The sequence below is a fragment of the Nelusetta ayraudi genome, unplaced genomic scaffold, assembly GCF_046127955.1.
Source record: "Nelusetta ayraudi isolate G7.1 ecotype Tasmania unplaced genomic scaffold, CSIRO-AGI_Nayr_v1 ptg000011l, whole genome shotgun sequence".
Taxonomy (NCBI): domain Eukaryota; kingdom Metazoa; phylum Chordata; class Actinopteri; order Tetraodontiformes; family Monacanthidae; genus Nelusetta; species Nelusetta ayraudi.
In genome coordinates this window covers 11187501-11209579 of record NW_027466061.1, presented here as the reverse complement: position 1 = coordinate 11209579, position 22079 = coordinate 11187501, and the positions used below count along the sequence as shown (strand labels likewise).

The window sequence follows — 22079 nt, the reverse complement described above, 5'->3', positions numbered from 1 at the left end:
GAAGTCCACAAGCTGCCTAGCAACAACTTTTTCTAAGATCTTGGAGAGAAACGGAAGGTTCGAGATTGGCCTATAATTTGAAAGCACACTCGAGTCCAAATTGGGTTTTTTGATCAGAGGCTTGATTACAGCCACTTTGAAAGCATGAGGGACAAAACCTGTTGATAGAGAATGATTGATAATTCTAAGAATGACACAATGAAGCAATGGGGAAACCTCCTTGAGAAGCCTGGTTGGAATTGGGTCCAAAAGACTAGTGGTCGACTTAGCAGAGGAGAGAAGAGAATCAAGTTCAGAGAGTCCAACTTGCCGAAAACTCCCAAAATAAACACTGGGGTTGCCATGTTGAGAAAGAGTCAAGGGGGTGGGGGGAGAGGCCGGAAGCATGTCCAGAGGTACAAGAGCATCAAGCAGATCAGGAAGCCTCTCTTTAAATTCAGCAACAACAGAGTCCGAAATGTTTCTACTCATTATAGACCTTGCTTGGGGAATGTGATCCGCCACAATAAAGCTGAAAGTGATCAGAAAGTGGTCAGACAAAACGTCGTTTCGGGGAAAGATTGTCAACTGCTCCACACCAAGTCCAAAAGTGAGCACAAGATCCAAAGTATGACTATGCTTATGAGTGGGTACATTCACAACTTGAAGGAAGCCTAAGGAGTCGAGGATAGATTTGAAATGAGAACTCAGACACTCTCAATGTCGACATGGATATTAAAATCTCCAATCACTATGATCTTGTCTTTAGTCAATGCTAAAGTAGACAAAAACTCTGAAAATTCATCTAAGAAAGAAGAATATGGACCGGGGGGACGGTAGACAACAATGAATTCAACGGAATCTGCCTGTCTATCAGGTGACAGCAAAATAGACATCGCTAAACTCTCAAATTAACTATAAATAGATTGAGCCTTGAGATTGACTAACAAATTGGAATTATAAATAGCTGCAACGCCACCTCCTCAACCACTATCACGAGCCTTATGAGTATTAATATGACTAGGAGGAGTGGCTTCATTAAGACTAAAATATTCATCTTGACGTAGCCATGTCTCTGTGAGGCCGAAAATATCAACATTATGTTCACTAATCAAATCATTAACTAAAACTGCCTTGGAATGTAGAGACCTAATGTTAAGAAGGCCACATTTCACCATTTTGTTTGTGGGAGACCCTGGAGCCACCTCCGACCGGGCCCCCTTATTTCTACAATCTATTCGAACTAGGTTACTATGATCTATTGGAGATTTGCACAGTATAAGAGGTTTGGAGGTGCGAGGGACCGACACAACTTCTATTGGAAAAGACTGGCAGGGCTTCGAGGACTTACTAACGTCTGGGGACGGCAGTGAGAGAAGCCCAGAGTAGCGTGTAGGACTACAACTCTGTTGCATGGTCTCCACCCTGGAGCATCAATGAGTGGAAGCTAAAATTTTAACTATATTGCTAGATAAGAGAGCTGCACCTTCCCGGGTGGGATGAATGCCATCCCTCCTAACAAGACCAGGCTTGCCCCAGAAAGGCATAATACTTAAATACTTTTTTAAATGTGGGAAAAAATGTTGTTTTGTGTCAATTTGTAATTGAATTATAACTGTAAAACAATACATCCATGTACCACGTCAGGTTGTAAAAATGTTACATCTCTGTCATGTGGACGTGTGAGGAACTGCTGGATCTCCTAACAAAAAAAAATGACTTCTTGTTCAAACCAGTTTGCTTTGTATGGTGTCTGTCAAACACGCATGCACGCAAACACCTACAGACACACACACTCACTTTGCCCTTTGAGTGGTGGTGGTGGTGGGAGGAGGGGTTGCTTTTAGATTCTCAGCCGTCGTCATCATTACAAAACATTTCTTCTTTTTTTATGAACTCGTGATCAGATCATTTTCAGCTCCCCAGTGGCTGTGAGAGGGAGAGAATGCGATTTCGCCCTCTAGCCTTTTTGCTGCCGTGGGTCACAGTTACCGTCATTGATCCACATGCTATGAAATAACCTTGTTAGCCTCCTGACTTTCCATTCAGCTCTGCCAGCGGATTGGTGTTACATAAGGTTTTTTGTTATGCAAAATGTTTTCACTGGCAAATAAGATTTTCTCAAACTCCATCCGGTCCAGATTTATGATTTGATTTTGATTTGCTCGGATGCTCTGATTTTGACCAAAGATGCCCCCGTTTTACTTACAATGAAGCCTTAAATAGTTTGAAATAACATTATTTGTTGAATATTGCTCCATTGTGTTTGTTTGTTTTTTGTTTGTGAAACAGAACGGTCTCTTTATATTTATTCAACCCCTTCTTTTTCTTTTATTGGAGTCTCACTTTTAGACAATAGTTTTTTTAGCATCAATTTCCAGCAGTAGTGATAAAAACTCTCCTGCTCGTTTGTTTTGATTTATATCATGACTATTTTTGGGGGGGCTAAACTGAAAACCTGACCAATAAAAGGAAGGAACAGCACCGATACTGGAGGGAAGATGATCCCGGACAAATACAGAAATAACAGCCTTGTAAAAACAAGCAAGCAAACAGCTGCCGGTGACCGTGGGGCCCCCCTGCGAGCCAAGAATATCGGCGACTGATTGAATGAATGAGTGACGCACAAACCCTTTGACTGAAACCACCCACTTTAATGCATTTAACTGTCCTAAGATAGATCCTGAGAGCGCACCAAGGGTTTGACGCACTTCTTCTGATGATCCTTGCGGCTCCGTCTAAATTGCACAACAACAAATGTTTTGTCAATAGAGGTTAAAGATAGCAGGCAGGAAGGGGAGGGGGCCGCAGCCCAGGAAGAAAATGCGACAACGTCCTTACATCACCATCTGATTCCTCTCATGGTTGAGACCCTTATTAGGAGGAAGGAGGCACTTGTGCTCTAGCAAGCACATGTTGTGTTGAGATCTGAGGGAAACCTCAGGAAGTTTCTCTTGGGGACTGAGGAGAAATCGGGCTGCGATGCTGTCGGGTTGCAACTCCCAGTGGAGGCAGTGCGGACCTTCTGAAGCGGCCCGAGACCTTCAGGAAAAGAAGAGACTGTAAGTAACAATGACTCATGTAGAAGCAGTTTTATTTCTGAAGTTGTTTTCTGTTTTGCAATTGAGACAGACTGAATAATCCTGCGCCTTTATGACACAGACACAAAGCGTGGATGTCCAGAATATATGCCTTCATCCATGGTCCATCCGGGAGGAAAATCAGCAGGTTTTCATCTCTCTTTTTTTTGACTTTCACTTTCTTGTTGCATTTTGTTGTTTTGTTTTCAGAAATGATTTTATTGTCTTTGACACTTCTTTTGGTGGATTAAACAAATCTCACAAAGTACAGAATAGTAATCGAACAAAAAAGGGAATACTGAGAATAAAAATAAAACGAACTCTATGCATCCTTTTTCTGTACCCTCTTCCTCCTGCACTCAGAGCTTTAAAAAGGTGTACACAGAGCACATAAGGAGAAATGAGAAGAATTTGCACATTTGCATAATGGCTTTCACTTAATCATATGGATATGATCAAAGGACCCTAATTGCACACTGCATTACTGTTGGATCTCATTGTATTGCGCATGGGAGACAGTTGTTATATTGCACTTGAAAAGACAGTTATTGCTCAGATCTGATAGTGACTGCACAAGATTTTATTATTATTCTATGTGTTGTTTGTACTGTTCATAGTTGTTGTTGTTTTTAATTTTTTCACAAAAACTCTGTTTTCTTCCCCCGTTTGCAGACAAGAAACAAATCACCCACGAGTTCAGGAATCTCTGGAGAGCCTGCTTTCCCAGAAATGTAATTCTCTCTCTCTCTCTGTCTCTCTCTGTCTCTGTCTCTGTCTCTGTCTCCCTCTCTCTCTTTCTCTCTCTCTCTCTCTCTCTCTCTCTCTCTCTCTCTCTCTGTCTCTCTCCCTCTCTCTCTCTCACTCTCACTCTGTCTCTCAAGCAACACAAAGCCAATACAGTTTCCCAATGTCACGTAGATGATTGAGTTTTCTTTATTCCCAACAAAGGGGGACAAATCGTATTTCGTGAATTTCTGAAGACGGAGTTTTGCGAGGAAAACCTGGACTTCTGGCTCGCCTGTCAGGACTTCAAAAACTTTGAGGAGCCCGAGGAGCTACAGAGGAGGGCAAAGAATATTTATGAAGAGTTTGTCAGGAAGGATGCCCCCAAACAGGTACAATGCAAGATGGGAAGATTCATAGGCAGCCAAATAACCTATGATCCAAACTCATCAAAAAGAAAAGTCTGGACGACAAAAAGGACAAAACTAGAACATTGACGAAGATTTCAATTAACATCTCCCGCTGCAATAATGCTGCAGGCTGCTCAATTTGCTGCACATTTAATAAATATCCGGGGAGTACAGGTCCAGGTTTCATCACTGAGTCTTGCTTCACATGTTTCTGCAGGTGAACTTGGATTTCAACACGAGCCACATCATCAGCCAGAGTCTCCAGCGACCGAGTGCATTGTGTTTCGTCACGGCTCAGAGGAAGATCTTCAGTCTGATGGAAAATGGCTCTTTTCCGCGCTTCTTGCAGTCTGAGTATTACCAGGGCCTGTTCCATACCGGCTCAGGTGGAAAAGAAAAGGTCTTCAAGACGAAGAGTGCCGGAGACATAATACAGTATAATCATAAACTTATCCCTCTGAGCTCAGCCTCGGCTTTGAACAGGGAGCGACTGCACGCATGGTGACAGCATGAACTGTCGCACACGTCCAAGAGCTGCTGACAGACACTATGACTGCACTTTCCCGCCTTTCACTGTGCACTACAAGACGTGCAATCAGCCGGAATGCTGTGATGCTGTTTGTGGAAAAACTACTTGAGTATGGAGAAACTTGGTCAGTCAACTGAAGTCCGGTACATTCAGCAGAGACAGTCCGCGGCTCCAATGTGAAATGAGAAATAAGTGAAAACTGAATGATTGGTTAAGAATTTGAGTGCTTTGTGCGTTGCCTGACAAACAAAATTTTTTAAAGAAGTTCATCGTTGCAGTCTTTGCTTTATGTTAATTGCAGTTTCACAAAAAAAAAAAATCAGAGCTCTTTGTCTTATCACATTGCAAAAATGTCTTCTGTCTTGGCAGAAGACATTCTTTAAAATTATTCTGCCATCTAGTGGTGAAACAACGAATAACAGCAAATAATGAGTCCAGTGGATCTGCGGAAACTTTTTGTAAGGTTTATGTGCAATTGCATTTCAGGGATTTTTGAACAATAAATATTGTTGATGATATCATAGCCTTCAACTAGACACGCAAAAGTACGGTCACCCCACTTCTCACTACAGTATAAATCTTAATTTGTTAATACACTTGGGACTTTGTGTTTATTTATTGTGATCTTTACACACTTATCTGTAGTTATTTCTTAATTATTTCTTTCAATTATTTAACCAACTTATTGTAGTTTTTGTGACCTTGATGAATGGTATTTTCATGTATTTTCACGCGCGCGTTCAGCTCCTTTTTTCAGCTTAAGACTTGAGGACTTTATTTCCATCGAGCAGATCTGAACCACAGAAAATCAAGGAAAATGTCCGGATAATCTACAAAAAGCAAATCTTAAAATGGCTGGCGCTGGGGCAAGTCAAGTCGTAAGACTATTAAAATGCAGAATATGCAATTGGGAGCGTTGTTCCCGCCATACAGGCTGTGTGCACTAGGTGGCGGTGCGCGCATCAGAGCTGGTTTGCCTGCTACCGCCTGGCACGCGAAGAAGAAAGAGTGCTGGTGACGATTAGAGGAGGCCTTTTCCCATTAAGCTCCATCTCTCAAAAAAAAATACCAACAATTGAGCATTCCGCGGTGAAGCGGTAAGTCAGCGTGTCGTTAATGTTACGAAAACTCCTGAGGTCAGTCCCGTTTTAAAATAGCATTCGCGGTGGTACTTCAGGCAACTCGGTGAAGTTGCGGGCCAGCGAGGTCTGGTGCTCCGCACCCAGACAAGCCGAGCCAAGCTGCTTGATTCGTCCGCTCCATCAGAACAGGACACCGAGCGAGTTATCATCAGCCTCTCCGCAGGAACAGCTCGGGCCAGGGGCTGCAAAGATGCCTTCTGTCGGAGTGGAGCAACACTGTCATACAGTTGTGGTTCGGGATCAGGACAGTGTTGTGGTTGTTACGCGACCATCTTGAGCTGAACTAAATCAGGGCTTAAACCAGCCGGCCAGTTCTCTCTCCATCATTCACGGCTACTTTGCTGGTTTGGGCAGAGCTGAAAAGGAAAGTGCACTTTGGTTGCTGGTTGGGGAAACTTTCGCAGCTCACTGTGGCTCCCCGCCTGTTTCCCTTGAATCGTGTCAAGTCATGAGCTTCAAGTTATTTCTGTCGGTGCGCCCTAAAGATGCTGTATGTGGAGTTTGACGCTGTCTGGGTTTCATTGAAACTAACGCTCGTCCTTCTACCTGCAATGTAGCCCCGCGTGCCATCACTAGACTTATATACATTTTAACCTGTAGAGTTTGTCCTCTGTGGAAAGTTTAATATAAGTGTATGCCCCAGTCATAGCAGGGAACGAATCCCAGAATTGTTTGCTTGCTTTGTTTTTTTACGGGAGGCTGTAAGAATAGGGCTAAATGTGTGGCTGTAGACATTTATTCCAGAGATGCTTTGGGTGATAAATAAAGGAAGAAAGGAATAATATGAAAGGGTTCCCTTGAATGTCAGCATTCCTCTCCAATTGTGTTGTGTGTGTTTCAGGCTATCCCTTGTCTGACAATGGAGCCATCTGAGAGAAGTTCAATACCCTCGGCAGGCAGCCACACCCACAACTCAACAGGTGGTCCATGGGAGGTCAATGACAAGGTCAGGCTATGCCGCTTCCTCTGCTACGGCTCGGAGGCGGATACGTACACTGCGAGGGAGGAGGCTCGCTGCGGCCTGGAGAATGCTGGGGCTCTGCTCACCATGCTGCAGGAAGGCCGCGGGGCGGAGGTGGTGGACGAGATAAAAAGGTTCAGCCAAGACGGACGAGCGGTCAGACCGGGCTCTCTTTTCTTTGCCCTGGCTGTGTGTTCCCAGCACTCGGAGCTCAAGACCAGACAGGCTGCATTCAAAGTCTTGAAGGAGGTGTGTCGGGAGCCCGCCCACCTGTTTCTCTTCATCCAGACCAAGAAGGAATTGAAAGAGGAGATGAAGTGCGGGATTTGGGGCCGCGCCCTCAGGAAGGCGGTGTCAGACTGGTACAATGAGCAGGACGCCATGATCCTTGCCGCAGCTGTGACCAAATGTAAACAGAGAGAGGGATGGTCGCACCAGGATCTGCTCAAGCTCTGTCATACCAAACCCAGCAATGAAGGTGCGTCTCCACATAATGAGCAGCTGTTCACTTTGTGCACTTTGAGATTTGACCACAAGTGTAAAGTGCGTTACAAATAAAATCTATTATGATTATTATTTAGCTGTTCAGTGGGCAAAAGGCTAAATTCCTATTCATTCAGCCTCCATCTCTGCTTATTTTGTTTCATTCTACAAAACTACAAAAAGAGTTTAATTTAAAAACTAATGTGTGTGAGTTTCTTTCTTTTTTTTTTTTTCAATCTAATGCCCTATTTGCACAGGATTAGTATTACCTGGGGACCTCTGGTAATTTGTAATAATCACAGAGGACGTCTGTGATCCCGTGCGAATGCGCCATGTCTGTCAATTGTCAAGTAAAAATTCCACCACAAATTACCCACCATATTTCGCCAAACACAGACGTCCTGTGGTAAAACTAGTCCCGTGCGAATCTGCAACTCAGTGACTGTGGTGTATTTTTGGTTTCTATTGTGTGCCTTTTCCACTTGAGAAATGGAGGCTGTGGGGGGAAATTATTAGTGGCAGTTTTGACAGCGTTTTAGGCGCATATACAGTCTGGCATCGGTACTGGAAACCCATCTGAAAAAAGAGCAAGCCCCGTTCAATCAAAAGAGCGAAATTTCTGAAGATTATTCCGACAACAACTGCACAGTGTTCAGAAGTCACGTTACTGCTTTGACATTTTATTCACAGTTGCCATGACTACAAACATATAATGTGACCAAACACGGACTCCTGTACCACTGTCGGAGCCGCCAATGAGCTTTGCTTTGCACGTGTGACAAAAACGGATGTGATTCGCACTGACATCATATCTGGGTCTTAAAGTCAGTAAAATAGAGTAAAATACAGACTTCACTTATCCCGTGCGAATGCACCGAAAGAAACACAGACGTTGGGGGGTAATTTATAGATTAGCAGAGGTCTGCAGGTAATACTAATCCCGTGCCAATAGGGCTTAAGACACATTTTGTGACTCATTTAAACTATTTAGTTTGTTTTCATTTGTAAGTGCATCTTACGGAGAAAAGATATCCCCTGGCAGCGTTTGAAAGACGTCACATTCAGAGCGGGATGATCTATTTTCTTCACATCCGCCAGCAATAGCTTTCCCTTTTGGTCCTGCAGTGAAACCCTGCTCAAGGCTACCGGCACTTTCTCAGGGATATTTACAATATGTGTGTGTGTGAGAGTTCAGGTGTGAAATCTCAGTGATCCCACTGCATCCCAGGGTTAAAAGTCATTGTGTTGAATAGGACAACAAAACTGAGGCAAGAGAAACAAACACACACACAACAACATCAAGCTCCTGGCCTCCATGTAACCCTGATGAATTCAGGTCAGTCCGTCAGACCCCGATGCAAGGTGTTACAATCACGCACCAGCTTCTCGTCAGTGTCCAAACCGTCCCGTAATCTCGGCCGAATCCTTTGTGTCTTCAGCCATCGCCCTGGTCTGCAAATACATGACAAGGGGTTGGAAAGACGTCCAGGCTGCTTACTCGGACAAAGAGAACTCTGAAGAGGTCGTCAAAGTGCTCTCCTATCTGGAGGTGGTGGAGAAGGTCAAGCACAGCTGCGACGAGACGGAGGTCATTAATTTGATAGAGGAGCACCAGTTGGAGCGGGAACAGCTGCTGACAGACCACCTCAAGTCCAAGCAGGTGAGCGCTTTAGTGAATCAGGGCGTTTAGGGAAGGGAAAACATTGTTTCAGCCCAAGCAGGGCTCATCCAAACAATGTCAAACACCAATAATGTTGCTTGTCATTGACAATGAGGGTGTCGATATAGAAGAGAAATCCACGCGTCCAGTGCTGCATTGTGACAAAGCAAAAGACACACACCTTAGACTAATACCCAAGTGAACAACAGTAGGTTAATAACATAATGTTCTCCAGTGAACCTGACGGACGCTTGGCTGTCTCGGTAGGTCTGGAGAGCATTGTTGAAGGAAATGCCTCTCCAGGCAGCGTTGAAGATCTTGGGTAAGATGACGTCAAGCAAAGTCCTGGAGCCAGGAAGCTCGGAAACGCAAGCAGTGTGTGGCAGAATCCAGTGTGAAGCCACTCTGAAGAAGGTAAAACGTAAAAGCCTGTGGAATAAGTATTAAAAAAAACAAAACAATTTAATTTATTTAAACGTACTGAAACAAACACTGTCTGTTTCCAACCCCACTAGGCAAAGATCCACCCTTTCAGCCTTCTTTTATCCTCTGAAAACTACAAAAGGGGCCAAGGCTACCAGGGCAAAACCAAATGGGAACCGGACAGCGAAATCCTCAAAGCAACAGACTCTGCCTTTTACAAAAGTTTCATGGTACTCTCCTTCATTCCTCTGTTGTCAATGCCGCTCTGTCGGTTTCCGGCCTGCTGGAATAGCAAACGGATCAACTGTCCTACTGCTGCCACTGTGTTCTCAGAACGTCGAGCCTGTGGGCAAACGCTTCCTGCTGGCGGTAGACGTGAGCACGTCGCTGAGCAGCATCGTCCCAGGAACGTCGGTCAGCACGGCGGTCGCTGCTGCAGCCATCTCCATGGTACGTTGAGACACGCTCAGCGAGACAGTGTTTATACAGACCGTCAAATCCTCCCGCAGTGCAATTCTCTGTCAGCCCGCAGGGGGCAGTAGCACAGAGTCGCACATTCAGGCTCAGCTCATTGCGTTATCTAGAGACTTGCCAAGGTTGCAACATGTGTGGTTGAGACATTTAGTATGTTTATGCACCTAAGAGAAATCTAATTATTTTGCTGGAGGGTCTAATTTAATAACTTACTCAACTTCATATTTCAGTAACAAGGGATGTTGTGTTTTTTTATGTGTTTTGTTTTGTGTTTTTTCACAGATTTTTGCACAGACAGAGGTGGACACACAGGTCCTGGCCTTCTCTGAAGGAGCTTTGGTCCCCTGCTCCATCTCTGCTGACATGACTCTGGCACAAGCGACAGCAGAACTAGTTAAGGTAAAGCACCATTGTCTTCCCCCCACAGTTAACAATTGAATGTCATTTTTTGTCAAACAAGCGGTGGCTGACAAATGTTGAGGACTTCACACCAGAATTGATCAGAATTGTATTCAACAAACTGATGTTAAAAACTGCCTGAACCTGTTTGCTGGAACATTCCGTTTGCATTGCTCTGATATGAAAGCAGCACAGCTGCTTCTGGCCGCAGTTGTGGCTTTGTTCGGACTGTCACAGGAGGAAAATGTGAGTGCTCACTGATCTTGGTTGTGTGTCCCAGCTGCCAGGCGGATGCACAGACTGCACCCTCCCAGTCACATGGGCCTCAGAGAGCGGAAAAGCTGTAGACGTATTCATCGTTCTGACCAACAACCCGCTGTGGATGTTTGCCGCGAGTCCGGTGGAGTCTCTGAAGAAGCACAGACGGGTACAATGAGTCATTCCGCACTGATGTAATTCAGCTCTTGCCTGTGGTGATAAAATTATTGGTTATTAAATCAGTCAATCAACATTTATTTCTAGAGTTGTAACTCCCATCCGCAGGTGCTTCAAAGCATTGTTCCAACCTGTGCGTGAAGTTTGCTCAATCTTTCATGGAGACACAGCAACTACTCTCATCAACACCTTCTTTGTTTCTTTTTTTGTTGTTTTCTAATCTTCATTTTGTCCCCAGAAATTCGGAGTTGCTTCCAAGCTGGTGATGTGCAATCTGACCTCCACTGGAAACGCTGTAGCTGATACAGACGACAGGGGTTTGGTGAACATCTGCGGCTTCGACCTTGGAGCCTTCAGCGTGGTCCGCAGCCTTGCCCTGGACTTGATCTGATGCACCGTCAAACGGCGTAGTTACACTTAGATGTTGTGTTAAAATGAGTTTCTCCCTGAGCAAGTTCTGTTTTTAAAGACTCCCTTATCGTTCCTACTTATGTTTCCTTTTGTACAAGAGGAATAACCCTTGGTGCTTTTAATTGTGAGGGGCGTAGACTAAGTATTTTGTTTATAAATAAAAAACAATGCCAATGTTGGGATTTAAAACTAGTTTACTGCAAGTTGGATGAATAGAGGTTCTTGTTCTTGTATTTTATTTTGAATTCTATGCATCACAGGCTGAACTCCACTGTAGGTTGAACCAGTCACAGCAATTTAAAACCAGTCTACCAAGACTGAATCCATTAGCACACATTTTAGTTATGCAAACACTACTTGTTTTCCCAGAATTTTAAGGGAATTGAATGTATTTTTTAGACACTGTAATTGTAAAGTTAAAAAAGAGAAATGCTGCTTTATATTCCTTTTAAACAAAGAAGACATGACTTACATAGGTGTGACATTCCAGACAACCCATGCATTGTTCTCCTGTACATCACAAGTATTTAAAATTAGTCACTTTTTTTAATTATTCAGTTTTTACTCTCTGATGAAATACAAAACAGAGCCAGAACTGACCATCATGTATTTTTTTTTTTATGTATACTGTGATTTCCAGTATCATGCAGATACTGTAGTTTTCATGAAGGAAATATCAAAACACATGTATGATAATGATGTTGTAATATACGATGAGCTACGTTTGCAGCTGAAAAGTTTTGCGAAAATAAAATAAGACATGGTAGTTAGCAAGTGCTTTACCATTAAGGGTGGTTTCTTTTAAACCACACTTTCTTTGTCCTCTTTCTTTAACGTGCATGTACCTGACTGTAGTGGCAATGGAAACCCTTAATAAACACTTTGCTGCTCTAAAGAATGTGTGATTCGCGTCTCTGGAGTTTTTGTTTTTTGACACTTACTTTCTACTGTCTATTAATTTCCCTGTCAACACTTACCTTTTCAGCTAAAGAGAATAGCAGAGAGAACAGACAAAACTATGGCACTTGAGATCGGGGGTTACACGAGGGTCCGAAAGCTGAACTGCCATAAATGGTCAGTAGATGGCGGCAGTGTGCCATTAGAGTAATTTAAAGGAGTTTTGTTGATGGACTGAGGAGGGCAGCAATACGTATGTACCGCGACTGGCATGCCGGAAATCTAAAGAAGATAAGAAGAAGAAGAAGAAGAAGAAGATCAAGGCCTAGAGAACTGTCCGCCGTTGGAAAGTTTAGCTCGGATCAGGCAACCTCCGAGGCCGCATTGCATTAACGACCACAGGGGCGACCCTCACAAACACGCTAGCATAACGACGAGAGAAGATGGCGGATGTATTGAGCGTTCTCCGTCAGTACAACATCCAGAAAAAAGAAATCGTCGCCAAAGGAGATGAGGTGATATTTGGCGAGTTCTCCTGGCCGAAGAATGTCAAGACCAACTACATAATCTGGGGGTATGTCAGCGCTGCGAACATACACTAATCGCCCGTGTTGTAGAGGCCCGTAGCTGCGGCTCATCGGTGCCTTGTGCTGCTAGCTGCGACATGCTAAGATGCTAGCTTAACTTCTGTGACTGCCACTGCGGCGAAAGCTCAAAATGTTTTTGGGAGGCAGGCGCTTTTCGAGATGCTTAAGTAGTTTGCCCATATTGTTGAGACTCGTTGACAACGTATGGGACATTAACTTTAATCTTTTTGGGTGTCCATAATATATGCAGCAATAGTTCAACTTGTGTTATGCTAACGAATTAGCAACACAGCTAATCACGTTGTGTTCGTTAAGTCAGATTAAAAGTGGGAAAGACTCATTTTCCTTTAATTTATAGGTTGATGCCATTTAAAGTGTCTAACTTTATTATCATAAATTTGGATACAGACGCACGGCGACTGGTAAATTATCGCCATTCGTAACTGTTGAAAGCCCCTTTGCTTTCTGTACCGTGTGTCGTCAGTAACTTATGCTAAACGCTCAATGGCAAATTGTAAAACTACGCAAAGTAATTTTATGTTACAACTTAAAGCAGCGTCTGCACATTGCAGTATTCAAATAAACGTGTGCTATAAACCGTCGTAAAGATCGTGGCGGTGGGATAATTCTCTAATGTATTTGCTCACAACCATCTTGTCGTTGACTATTAGTGAATTTTACATCCATGGCAGGAAATAGAATTGGTTTGAAATTATTTATTGTTCATTTAATCTGTAATTTACTTGAGGTATAATAAGGTATTTGTGCTTGAGTAACGAACTCGCACAAAACTAAACAATAAGCATCCTGCCATTGCCAGCATCATTGTGTTCCATGAGATCACGGTCTTCTATCCTGCGATTTAGATTCAAAAAAACAAAAAAAAAAAACAACAGCACTGGGATGTTACAATTGTAGGTGGCTCTGCATACGCGCGCACACACACACACACACACACACACACAACAGTCCAGTATTCTAGACTGCTGACGTACATGTAAGTCCTATTCTGACAACTGTTGACCTGCACGCACATTGTCCCATCTGTGTGGGAGCATTGTCACCTCCTCTGTCCTGATGTCATAATGCAATGTTTTTGTTTTGTCATTGCCATCATTATTGTTGGAAGGCTGCAAAGAGGGACCGCTACCATGGATTTAGGTTGTTGGCACGTTGCTCTACCCTGCTTGTTGTGCTTTCCTTTCCTTCAACCAAACAGAAAAACTGTACTTCAGGGGTTAAACACACGTGGACTCAGTACAGGTGACCTTGTGCGCGTGTGGCTGAAGAAGGTTCTGCTGCCTCGGAAGGACCTGTTCGAGTTCCTCTCTGCAGTTATGTTGAGAGAAAAGCTTCTCCTTTGCTTGTTGTTTTCCACCTCAGAACTGGGAAGGAGGGCCAGCCGAAAGAGTACTACACTTTGGACTCAATCCTGTTCCTGCTCAACAATGTACACCTCCCGCATCCATCGTATGTACGAAGAGCTGCGGTAAGTTACTTTAATCGCTCTATCCTGCCATGTGACAAGGCTTCATGAATAGGGTTTGATGTCAGCCTCTCCCCTCAGAGTCGTTTTGATTGATTTGATTGTGTGTTCTTTGCAGACGGAGAACATTCCTGTTGTCAGACGCCCCGATCGAAAAGGTTTACTGGCCTATCTCAATGGCGACAGTAGTAAGTATCATATGACAGGGATCTGATTTCTGATTTGAATATTCAGAAAGTGAACAACTAGCTGGAGTCGTTTTGTGCTCTGTATGTTCAACTGTTTGTCTTCCTTCTCTTTTTTAACGTGTGATTTCCTCTTTTCACAGCCACGTCAACAAGCATCGACAGAAGTGCGCCTATAGAAATAGGTTTGCAGCGGCCAACACAAGGTGAGTCCACAGCCCTTTTCATTTAGAACTTGTCAGCTGATTGTCTTTCATGCAACTTCTGTATGAACTCTGTAAGTATTTTGGCTGTACAACAGAAAAACACTGACTGGCAGAAAAAACTTCACGACCTCTATTTATTTCATTTAAAATTGACTTGCACCGTCTTCCACCATATCCTAGTCGTGGTATAGTATCTGGCTTTTCACTGGACTAATCCAACTGTTTTCTCCCGTCAGTCAAACGAGCAGCTGATGAAGTGTCTTCTGAAGCCAAAAAACCAAGAATTGAGGTAAGTTGTCTGCAGCAGTTTGTCTCGTTGTGTGTTTGCAGCTGCAGAGCTTATTTCCTTCAAACACAGGAGTCGCTCCTCTTTATTACAATTACAATTCCCACACTGCCATCATTTTAAGGATGAAGAACGCGTGCGTCTGGATAAAGAGCGCCTGGCCGCTCGTTTGGAAGGCCACAAAGAGGGCATCGTGCAGACTGACCAGATTAGGTATAAATGCTTTTATACTCTGAATGTGTTGTTTGACAATAACCCGCACACTCTTTGGCAGAGGTTTCAACTCATCCAAAACTTCTTCTGGTTTTGGTCAGATCCCTGTCAGAGGCCATGTCAGTGGAGAAAATTGCTGCCATCAAAGCCAAGATCATGGCTAAGAAACGTTCCACCATCAAAACGGACCTGGATGACGACATAACCCTGAAACAGAGAAGCTTTGTGGACGCAGAGGTGGACGTCACTAGAGACATCGTCAGCAGGGAGAGGGTTTGGAGGACCAGGACGACTATTCTGCAGAGCTCTGGAAAGGTTTGTCGGCTTTCCGCTGATGGCAGCCAGTGGCATTGACACAGACCGGTCTTCCAGCTCCCGCTTTTCATACACCTGTGACGTTTAACTTGTGACAATTCCGTTGCATATTGTCAAACGAAACATGTTTGCGGAACTGTGTTTTGCAAGCGTAAGGTCTGAGGTGTCAAGTCAGTGTGGACCACAAGAGGGCAGCATTGACAAGTATCTCTGTATAGTCGCCTGAAAGCAGTTTTTAGTTTTGACCTGTTGTGCACTTTTTAACCCTTTAGGCACCATGGTCGCAAAATTGCGACAAGCGTCATTGCTGAATTAAGCAGGCCATAGCGGCAAATGTGATACTAAAAGTAGTTTACACTTTACACCAGCAGATGGCAGACACCTGTGGCTTCAATCTGAGCAGCATTTGTGGGGGTTTATATTCAGATTTCGGAGTATAAAGAGGGAGAACGCCTCAGTCGAGGAGACGAGGAAGTGGCTGTAGTGGGAGCGGAGAGAAAGACAGCAAATTTTACAGAGAATACATCGCCGAGAGGTTTGTTCGTTGACGAAGTACTTTGTCAAGTAATGTCTGACTCAGATAACGAAGAGGAATATTCGCACTCTGATGATGACGTTCAGTCGTCCCGTGAGAGCGAGTCGCAGCGGCAGCGAGTCCATGCGCCACGACAGTCACCAAGCAGCACATGCTTGGCCTCAGCGTGGCCGGGGTCTAGTGGGAGTAATGGGAGAATGAGGATGAGGGGACGTGGTGGGGGAAGCAGGAGTGCTCAAAACACCGCTAATGGTGACGGAGGGCGCAGTGAGTTATAGTTATAGTGATCAACGTGGTAGAAGCTGTGGGAGGAAACGTCCAGCCAGTGCTGGTGGAGGCAGCAGGGATGTTCGTGGTCACCCTGTGATGATGGCTGGGTCTGTTTGAGATATGTGGAAAATTATCAAAAGTGGATCAAACATTTTGGTGAGCCTGTGGGGTATTGTGGAGACAGGGATCTGACATACAGACCCCTGACATCTGACATAATACAAAGACAAACAAACAACCAAAAAAAATAGTTTGGGTCACACTGAAGATTTATCTCAATTACAGTATGGCTTTATCTCTACCAAATTTGAAGTCACAGCCATTTGAAATCTTGATATCAAAATTGAGTATTTTCTTGAAAAACATTCTGGCGCTTAAAGGGTTAATTGGTGCAATAACTCTGCTTTCTTGCTTCTTCTGCAGAACTTTTACAAGAACATCTTTGCTATCCTCCAGTCGGTGAAGGCCAGAGAGGAAGGACGGGCACCAGAGCAGAGACCAGCACAGAATACCACTCAACCTGTGAGAAACTCTACTGATACTGATGAGTGGAAGAGTTTATTTTTACTCAAAAGCTAAATGGCTCCTTTGGTGAAACTGTGTGGAATACACAGCTAAACCGCTAAAAAATAGTCTTTCTGTGAAGTTGGCAAAGTAGATGGAAACGTTAACTTGTTGGGTGGGGATGGTGACTGGGCTGTGAAGGGTTGAAATAAATAAATATGGATAGCCCCTGCTGCACAGTGCGTCTTGAATGGTTTGTGTGTCTTGTTGTGTTCCCAGGAGGTGTCCCTCAGAAACAAGCAGCCTGGCCAAGTTCTCTACAACAGATATGATCAGGAGAGATTTAAAGGCAAAGAAGGTGAGAGCAATACCTGAACGATGAACCAGAAAACACAAAGTCATGACACAGAAGGCAGGTCACTGTGCTATAACGTCATGCCCAGTGATGGGTATTTTCAACTCAAGACAAGAGCTGTAGGTTAAGAGAACTAAAGGGAAGGTTGGTTAATAGAGGAGTGTCATCATTTTTGAACTTTCACTATAGTTTTGGAATCTGTATATTTTGTTTTTGATTGTATTACACGTAACAAGCATCCAGTAACCTGCAACTTCATTGTTTGTTGTTGTGTTTTGTTTTGTTTTTCTTCCTTAGAAACGGACAGTTTCAAGATCGATACCATGGGCACCTTCCATGGCATGACCCTGAAGTCAGTGACGGTAAGACCAAGACTCTGCTGTTGGCCTCTAGTGTTGTCGTAAAAGAAAAAAAAACCCTCCTTTCAGTAACGCTCTGCTCATTCCGGACAACCTATTTTAATTTTTATCTGTCAGAGCAGCTGCTTCCTGAAACTCCTTTGTGGCTTATTAAATGTTTAGCGGACAGAAAAAAAGCACAAGCCTGCCACATGATGCATTCATTGTTCATTGGAAACCAACTTGAAAGCCAGACATAAAAAAGGTTTTAGTTCTCTAAATGTTTATTCAAACACATTGTGCACGTTTCCTCCGGGACAATATTTAAGGCTCACAATGTCTTTGGCTTTATGTTGCCCAGTAACGACTGTGATCATTCACGATGATGAATGAAGGTATCGGATGTAGCGGTCGGTAAACGCATGATATACACAAATGTGTAAAATAGTCAGTGCACTGCAGAAACATGGCGAGCTTTCTACGAGAGTGTTTGTGTTCCTCAAACAGTTCCAGAATGAATTTCCTTGTTGTACGTGCTTCTCCGCCATTACCAAACTCCTCTCAGAGAATTGTCACCTACACGTTTAGATTGTGCTACTTCAATGCCCCAAATGTCTAAATGTGATTTCCAAAAATATTTTGATTTTGGGTGTTTGAAGCTGAGAAATTGTCCGGTCCTGCAGTCGTAATGAATGTGCGGCTTTACCACAATTCACATGTAAACCCTCCTCTTTAACCCCGCCCTCATCAACTGTTGTGGGACGCAATGTGTTTTTGGCACTTTACCCTGTCCAAGCAGTAGATCATGAGTAAAACACATACGGCTGATATTACATCATTACTAACAATTAAGCTTACACAGCTTACAGGTTTGTGCTAACACACAAGTGTACATCAAGTCTCCTTATGTACAAAACCGAGAGTCTACTGAGAGCACTTTGTATAGCGGTGCAACGTTTACACCGAAGCCCAGGCCTGGTCCTGTCTTCCACAGAGCTCTTAAAAGTGTCACTGTAAACATTGTCAATTGGAATCATGAGTTGGGTTGAGACTGCTGGGGCTCGGGATCAGAGGGAAACCAAACAGAATTTGTCAACATCGAAGCTTCTTATTTTCCCTGCTTGTGGACAGCGTGGTGATTTACAATGAGGAGCCTAGTGAGTGAGCCTGGTGTGTGTGCCTTCACAGCTTAACATCAGGTCATCCTATCGCTCACTGCACACAGCCTGATTGTTTGAGCGGCGCCCAGTGGACGTGGGAGCTGTGCAGACGGCGCCCGAGACGCATTGTATCATCCGCAAACTATTTGATTTGACCGCAGCCGTCTGCAGTTATAGAACTGTAACCAATCTGACGCCGCTCTCGCGCTCAGATTACTTGTGCTGCACCAATGCCCATTTTGATTCTCGTCTTCGTTGAATTGTGTCATGTGCTCATAATCGGTTCAACAGCTGTTGGATGCGCAGATGATGATGTGACGTGGTCTGTAGCTGCAGCGCCGTGAAGCAGTCTCTCAGGGCGTGCAGCGGCTCCCAAACATCTGCCGGCAGTTTCCCCTCAGCGTTGCCATTTCCACCAGAGGAAACTCTGCGGGCGCGGAGCCCGAAGCACGACTCGATCCTCTGAGGTGAAGGAACTCTCTGAAAGATATATTGGGACGCGGCTCTCCGGCGCTAGGCCGGTTTCCTTCTGTTGAGCGAGTGCGTCCTGCCGGCCTTGGTCCTCAGCGTGCCCGCGCAGGCGTCGCGCTTGTTGTTCTGCAGGTGGTGCCAGTACTTGAGCAGCTCGTTGGGGTGGAAGCCGTGCGACGTGATCAGGTGGCTGTACTTGCAGCTGGAGTAAGACACTCGCCAGTGGTTGAAGAGGAAGGCGTTGGGGGGCGGGGTGGGCTCGATGCCCAGCCGGGCCAGGCACACGCCCACGTAGACGTCCTCCAGGTGCAGCCGGCGCACACGCTGGGACACACGGTAGATTTTCCCGGCCAAGTCTCCGGAGAAGACGTAGCCGGTGCCCGAGCAGAAGGTGGGGTACTTGTCGCCGGGGTACAGCTCCGGGGGCATGTACCACTTGCTGTTTTGGTTCCGGTTCGGCCCGAAGCCCCTCATGTTGTTCCCCGTGAAGTAGTTCCTGCGGGGCTGCACTTCGGGCCGGAGCAGCTTGGAAACCAGGAAGTCGGTGTTGACGAACACGTCGCTGTCCGTCTTCATCACGTAGCTGGCGCCGGGGCAGTGGGCCGCCACCCAGTTCATCCCCATCAGCGTCTTGACGGTGAGGTTCTTGTACGAGTCCACAAAGTCCTGCTGCACGATGTCGCCGTGCCGCCGGCTCTCCGCCCAGAGCGCCCTCTGCTGGAGGGCGCCCAGCTCGCCCTGGCCCCTCCCCAGCAGGAAGAGGCGGACGATCCGCAGCGCCGGGACCGCGCTCTCGTTCCCCCACGTCTGCCGGATGGCGTTCCGGGCCTCCACCTGCCGGGCCTCCGTGGCGATCAACAGCACCAGGAACGGTGCCCGCGTGTCCGCCGCGCACTTGTCGGCCTCGTCGATGATGTAGGCGAACGGTCCCGGGGCGACGGTGCCGGGGCCGCCGTCCGGACCGGCCGGGACGGCGTCCTCGGAGCTGGAGCGGCCCGGCGGGAAGCTCGCTCCCTCGCTCGCGCTGGCGTTGCCGTCGGCGCTCGGCCGCGGTACGATGACGAACCTCCACGCCGGGTGGCGGCCGCTGGCGTTCCACCTGGACGCGGCGGTCTGGCCGGTGCCGGCGCCGTACACCACAGGGTTGCCCTTCCACCACGGCGGCCACGCCTGCTGCGCCAGGAGGAACAGCGCCGCTACGGCCGAGGCCAGAGAAAAGAGTTTGGCTGCGTGCGTGCAGCAGCGGCGGCGTCTCCACTGCATGGTCGCGGCCACTTCACCTCCACGCTGCTGTTTCCACAGCGAGAACGCGGGCCGGGCGGCGACGCTTGGGTCCCTGCGGGCGGCGGCGGCGGTGGGGGAGGAGCCGGCGGCCAGAGACAGCCGGGATCATGACGCAGCGCTCGGCTCAGCCTGAGGGACAAACCAGAGGAGACGGTTGACAGTCGGTCCCGTTCGGGGGGGGCTTAACCAATGAGACCCCTGTTAGCCCCCTGAAAGCCGCAAAGCAACATTTAAGGGGGTCTCATATTTTTTCAAAAACCTAGAAAAAAAAGGTCTTTAAGATCACCCTGTCTAATATTAAAAACACTTTCATTTTTTGCATAGCAGAGCCGTCTTGTAATGTAGGCTGTCATGACGTGCATCCATTATATATTGTGAGGTTATTATAGGCCTCCTGCATTATAAGCACATTTAAATTGCCACATTGAGAAACAATCAGAAGGATGGGGGACCCCCCATAAACCCCCCAAGAACATTGATGGGTGTTTTGCACACTGCGCCTCAGTCATTGTTGACTGAGCGTCTAGTAAATGACCTTTGTGGCTGTAGTTCTTTTACCAGCCTTTCCACTTGCGTTAGCTGATCTCTCTGTTGGTCATGAGAAGGTCTGGTGTTCCAGCTCTGAAGTCTGCAGCGGCCGACTGACTCTTGAAAAGGCACCGAAGCCGATTCACACATCTGCTTACTTCTTGTTTCCGCTCTGTGTTCAGTCTAATCCTTCATTTATTTAATTCAATGATGCCGCTTTCTCCCTCCCTCTCTCTGTCTCTCTCTCTCCCTCTCTCTCTCTCTCTTTCTCTCTCTCTCTCTCTCTCTGTATCCCTATCTCTCTCTATCTCTCTCTCTGTATCCCTATCTCTCTCTCTCCCTCTCTCTGTCTCTGTATCCCTCTCTCTCTCTCTCTCTCTGTATCCCTATCTCTCTCTCTCTCTCTCTGTCTCTGTATCCCTCTCTCTCTCTCTCTCTCTCTCTCCCTCTCTCTCTCTCTCTCTCTCTCTCTCTATCTTCCACCCTATAAACACGACAGCTTTTCAAGCAGCCTGGGCTGTTTTGAGCCTGCGAAAGTGGAGTGTGTGAATCACACACTACTCTCAAAAGACCCCAATGACACAAAGAGGAGGTTTGTGAGAGCCGAGCGAAGCCCTGGAAAGGCTTCTTTTCTTCTTCTTCTTCTTCTCTTGGTTTCACCAACAGAAATAGAAACAGAAAATGTCGTCGGCTTCCTCGCAGACGGGAGACGCGCAATTTATTTCACTTTAGCGTGTACAAATCTGTAGCGCTCACTCACCCTCTCTCATGTGGTTCTGGTCTTACTCCCAGCTGCCGTCCTGCTCAGCTCTGATGAATTTCAGTCCTCCACTGTGCACTGTCGCACAGCTTTGGATGGAATCGCACTGTTAACGCAGCAAAAAAATAATAATAATTCTGCCGTCTAGTGGGTTCCGTCCGCTGCGCCGCACTCGGGGTTCTTCATTCCACCAGCCGCATAGGTTCGTTGCGAGACTGCTGTGCGTGCACGGGCAGCGCATGTGTCGGCGCTCCGCCGTTGCAGTCTCTCCGTTTGACTTGCTGCATTGTCCCCAGAGGCTCCATGCTAATGGAGGTCTGCTGCTGCTGCTGCTGTTGCCGCCGCTGCTACTGCAGATGGCACAAATTCCTCAGCACAGCGAGCCGCAGCCTGGTCTGCAGCCGTTCCAAGCGGCGGTGGCTTGAATTTCTCCTGTTGTCGAGCCGCTCCCCTCCGTGCGCTCGTCTTCCTTTCCTCCGGCTCTTCCTCTCTGATTCACACGCTCTCATGCAGGCTTCCTTCCTCCTCCTCCTCCTCTGTCTCCCTCCTCTCTGTGTCCCCCTTCTCCCTCCTCCTTATTTGCCCCCCCC

At 46.2% G+C, this 22079-nt stretch overlaps 4 protein-coding genes across 6 annotated transcripts in view; 3 read left to right on the top strand and 1 right to left on the bottom strand.

Annotated features, from left to right (window-relative positions):
- Positions 1 to 2916: 2916 nt before the first annotated feature.
- Positions 2917 to 5289, top strand: LOC142884909 (regulator of G-protein signaling 21-like). The gene is made up of 5 exons (XM_076020892.1): positions 2917 to 3041; positions 3142 to 3207; positions 3732 to 3790; positions 4008 to 4174; positions 4410 to 5289. Exons 1-5 carry the CDS (start codon positions 2962 to 2964, stop codon positions 4695 to 4697), a joined length of 660 nt encoding a protein of 219 aa, XP_075877007.1. The 5' UTR covers positions 2917 to 2961; the 3' UTR covers positions 4698 to 5289.
- A 383-nt stretch (positions 5290 to 5672) lies between these two features.
- ro60 (Ro60, Y RNA binding protein) lies at positions 5673 to 12014 on the top strand. 3 transcript variants are annotated; one of them, XM_076020881.1, is made up of 9 exons: positions 5673 to 5818; positions 6705 to 7302; positions 8747 to 8967; positions 9235 to 9381; positions 9483 to 9620; positions 9724 to 9840; positions 10147 to 10263; positions 10544 to 10690; positions 10937 to 12014. In XM_076020881.1, exons 2-9 carry the CDS (start codon positions 6723 to 6725, stop codon positions 11087 to 11089), a joined length of 1620 nt encoding a protein of 539 aa, XP_075876996.1. In that variant the 5' UTR covers positions 5673 to 5818; positions 6705 to 6722; the 3' UTR covers positions 11090 to 12014. The 3 variants fall into 3 exon arrangements, with proteins under 3 accessions (XP_075876996.1, XP_075876998.1, XP_075876997.1); XM_076020883.1 differs by lacking the exon at positions 5673 to 5818 and adding an exon at positions 8561 to 8643 and having other exon boundaries at positions 7244 to 7302; XM_076020882.1 differs by lacking the exons at positions 5673 to 5818; positions 6705 to 7302 and adding an exon at positions 7323 to 8643.
- Positions 12015 to 12240: 226 nt separating this feature from the next.
- The window catches only part of cdc73 (cell division cycle 73, Paf1/RNA polymerase II complex component, homolog (S. cerevisiae)), an 18273-nt gene continuing 8434 nt past the window's right edge, over positions 12241 to 22079 (top strand). Inside the window, exons 1-10 of the mRNA XM_076020885.1 lie at positions 12241 to 12580; positions 13977 to 14082; positions 14198 to 14267; positions 14408 to 14470; positions 14707 to 14759; positions 14881 to 14969; positions 15071 to 15284; positions 16513 to 16611; positions 16873 to 16951; positions 17246 to 17310. Of these exons, the coding sequence (XP_075877000.1) occupies positions 12450 to 12580; positions 13977 to 14082; positions 14198 to 14267; positions 14408 to 14470; positions 14707 to 14759; positions 14881 to 14969; positions 15071 to 15284; positions 16513 to 16611; positions 16873 to 16951; positions 17246 to 17310 (969 nt within the window). The 5' untranslated portion in view covers positions 12241 to 12449. The remainder of the gene's footprint in view (positions 12581 to 13976; positions 14083 to 14197; positions 14268 to 14407; positions 14471 to 14706; positions 14760 to 14880; positions 14970 to 15070; positions 15285 to 16512; positions 16612 to 16872; positions 16952 to 17245; positions 17311 to 22079) is intronic.
- Positions 17549 to 22079, bottom strand: part of LOC142884904 (beta-1,3-galactosyltransferase 2-like) — a 4756-nt gene continuing 225 nt past the window's right edge. The window contains exons 1-2 of the mRNA XM_076020886.1: positions 21490 to 22079; positions 17549 to 20330 (exon numbers count right to left, since the gene is read on the bottom strand). The exon at positions 21490 to 22079 is cut by the window's right edge and continues 225 nt beyond it. Coding sequence (XP_075877001.1) covers positions 18960 to 20180 — 1221 coding nt within the window. The 5' untranslated portion in view covers positions 20181 to 20330; positions 21490 to 22079 and the 3' untranslated portion in view covers positions 17549 to 18959. The remainder of the gene's footprint in view (positions 20331 to 21489) is intronic.

Excerpts from the sequence above, each read along its gene's own strand:
- LOC142884909 (XM_076020892.1), top strand. The coding sequence starts at position 2,962 with ATGCTGTCGGGTTGCAACTCCCAGTGGAGGCAGTGCGGACCTTCTGAA. Across the intron at positions 3,208-3,731 it reads TCCGGGAGGAAAATCAGCAG|ACAAGAAACAAATCACCCAC; the intron begins GTTTTCATCTCT and ends CCCCGTTTGCAG. Across the intron at positions 3,791-4,007 it reads GAGCCTGCTTTCCCAGAAAT|GGGGACAAATCGTATTTCGT; the intron begins GTAATTCTCTCT and ends TTCCCAACAAAG.
- ro60 (XM_076020881.1), top strand. The coding sequence starts at position 6,723 with ATGGAGCCATCTGAGAGAAGTTCAATACCCTCGGCAGGCAGCCACACC. Across the intron at positions 7,303-8,746 it reads TACCAAACCCAGCAATGAAG|CCATCGCCCTGGTCTGCAAA; the intron begins GTGCGTCTCCAC and ends TTGTGTCTTCAG. Across the intron at positions 9,621-9,723 it reads CCTTTTACAAAAGTTTCATG|AACGTCGAGCCTGTGGGCAA; the intron begins GTACTCTCCTTC and ends CTGTGTTCTCAG.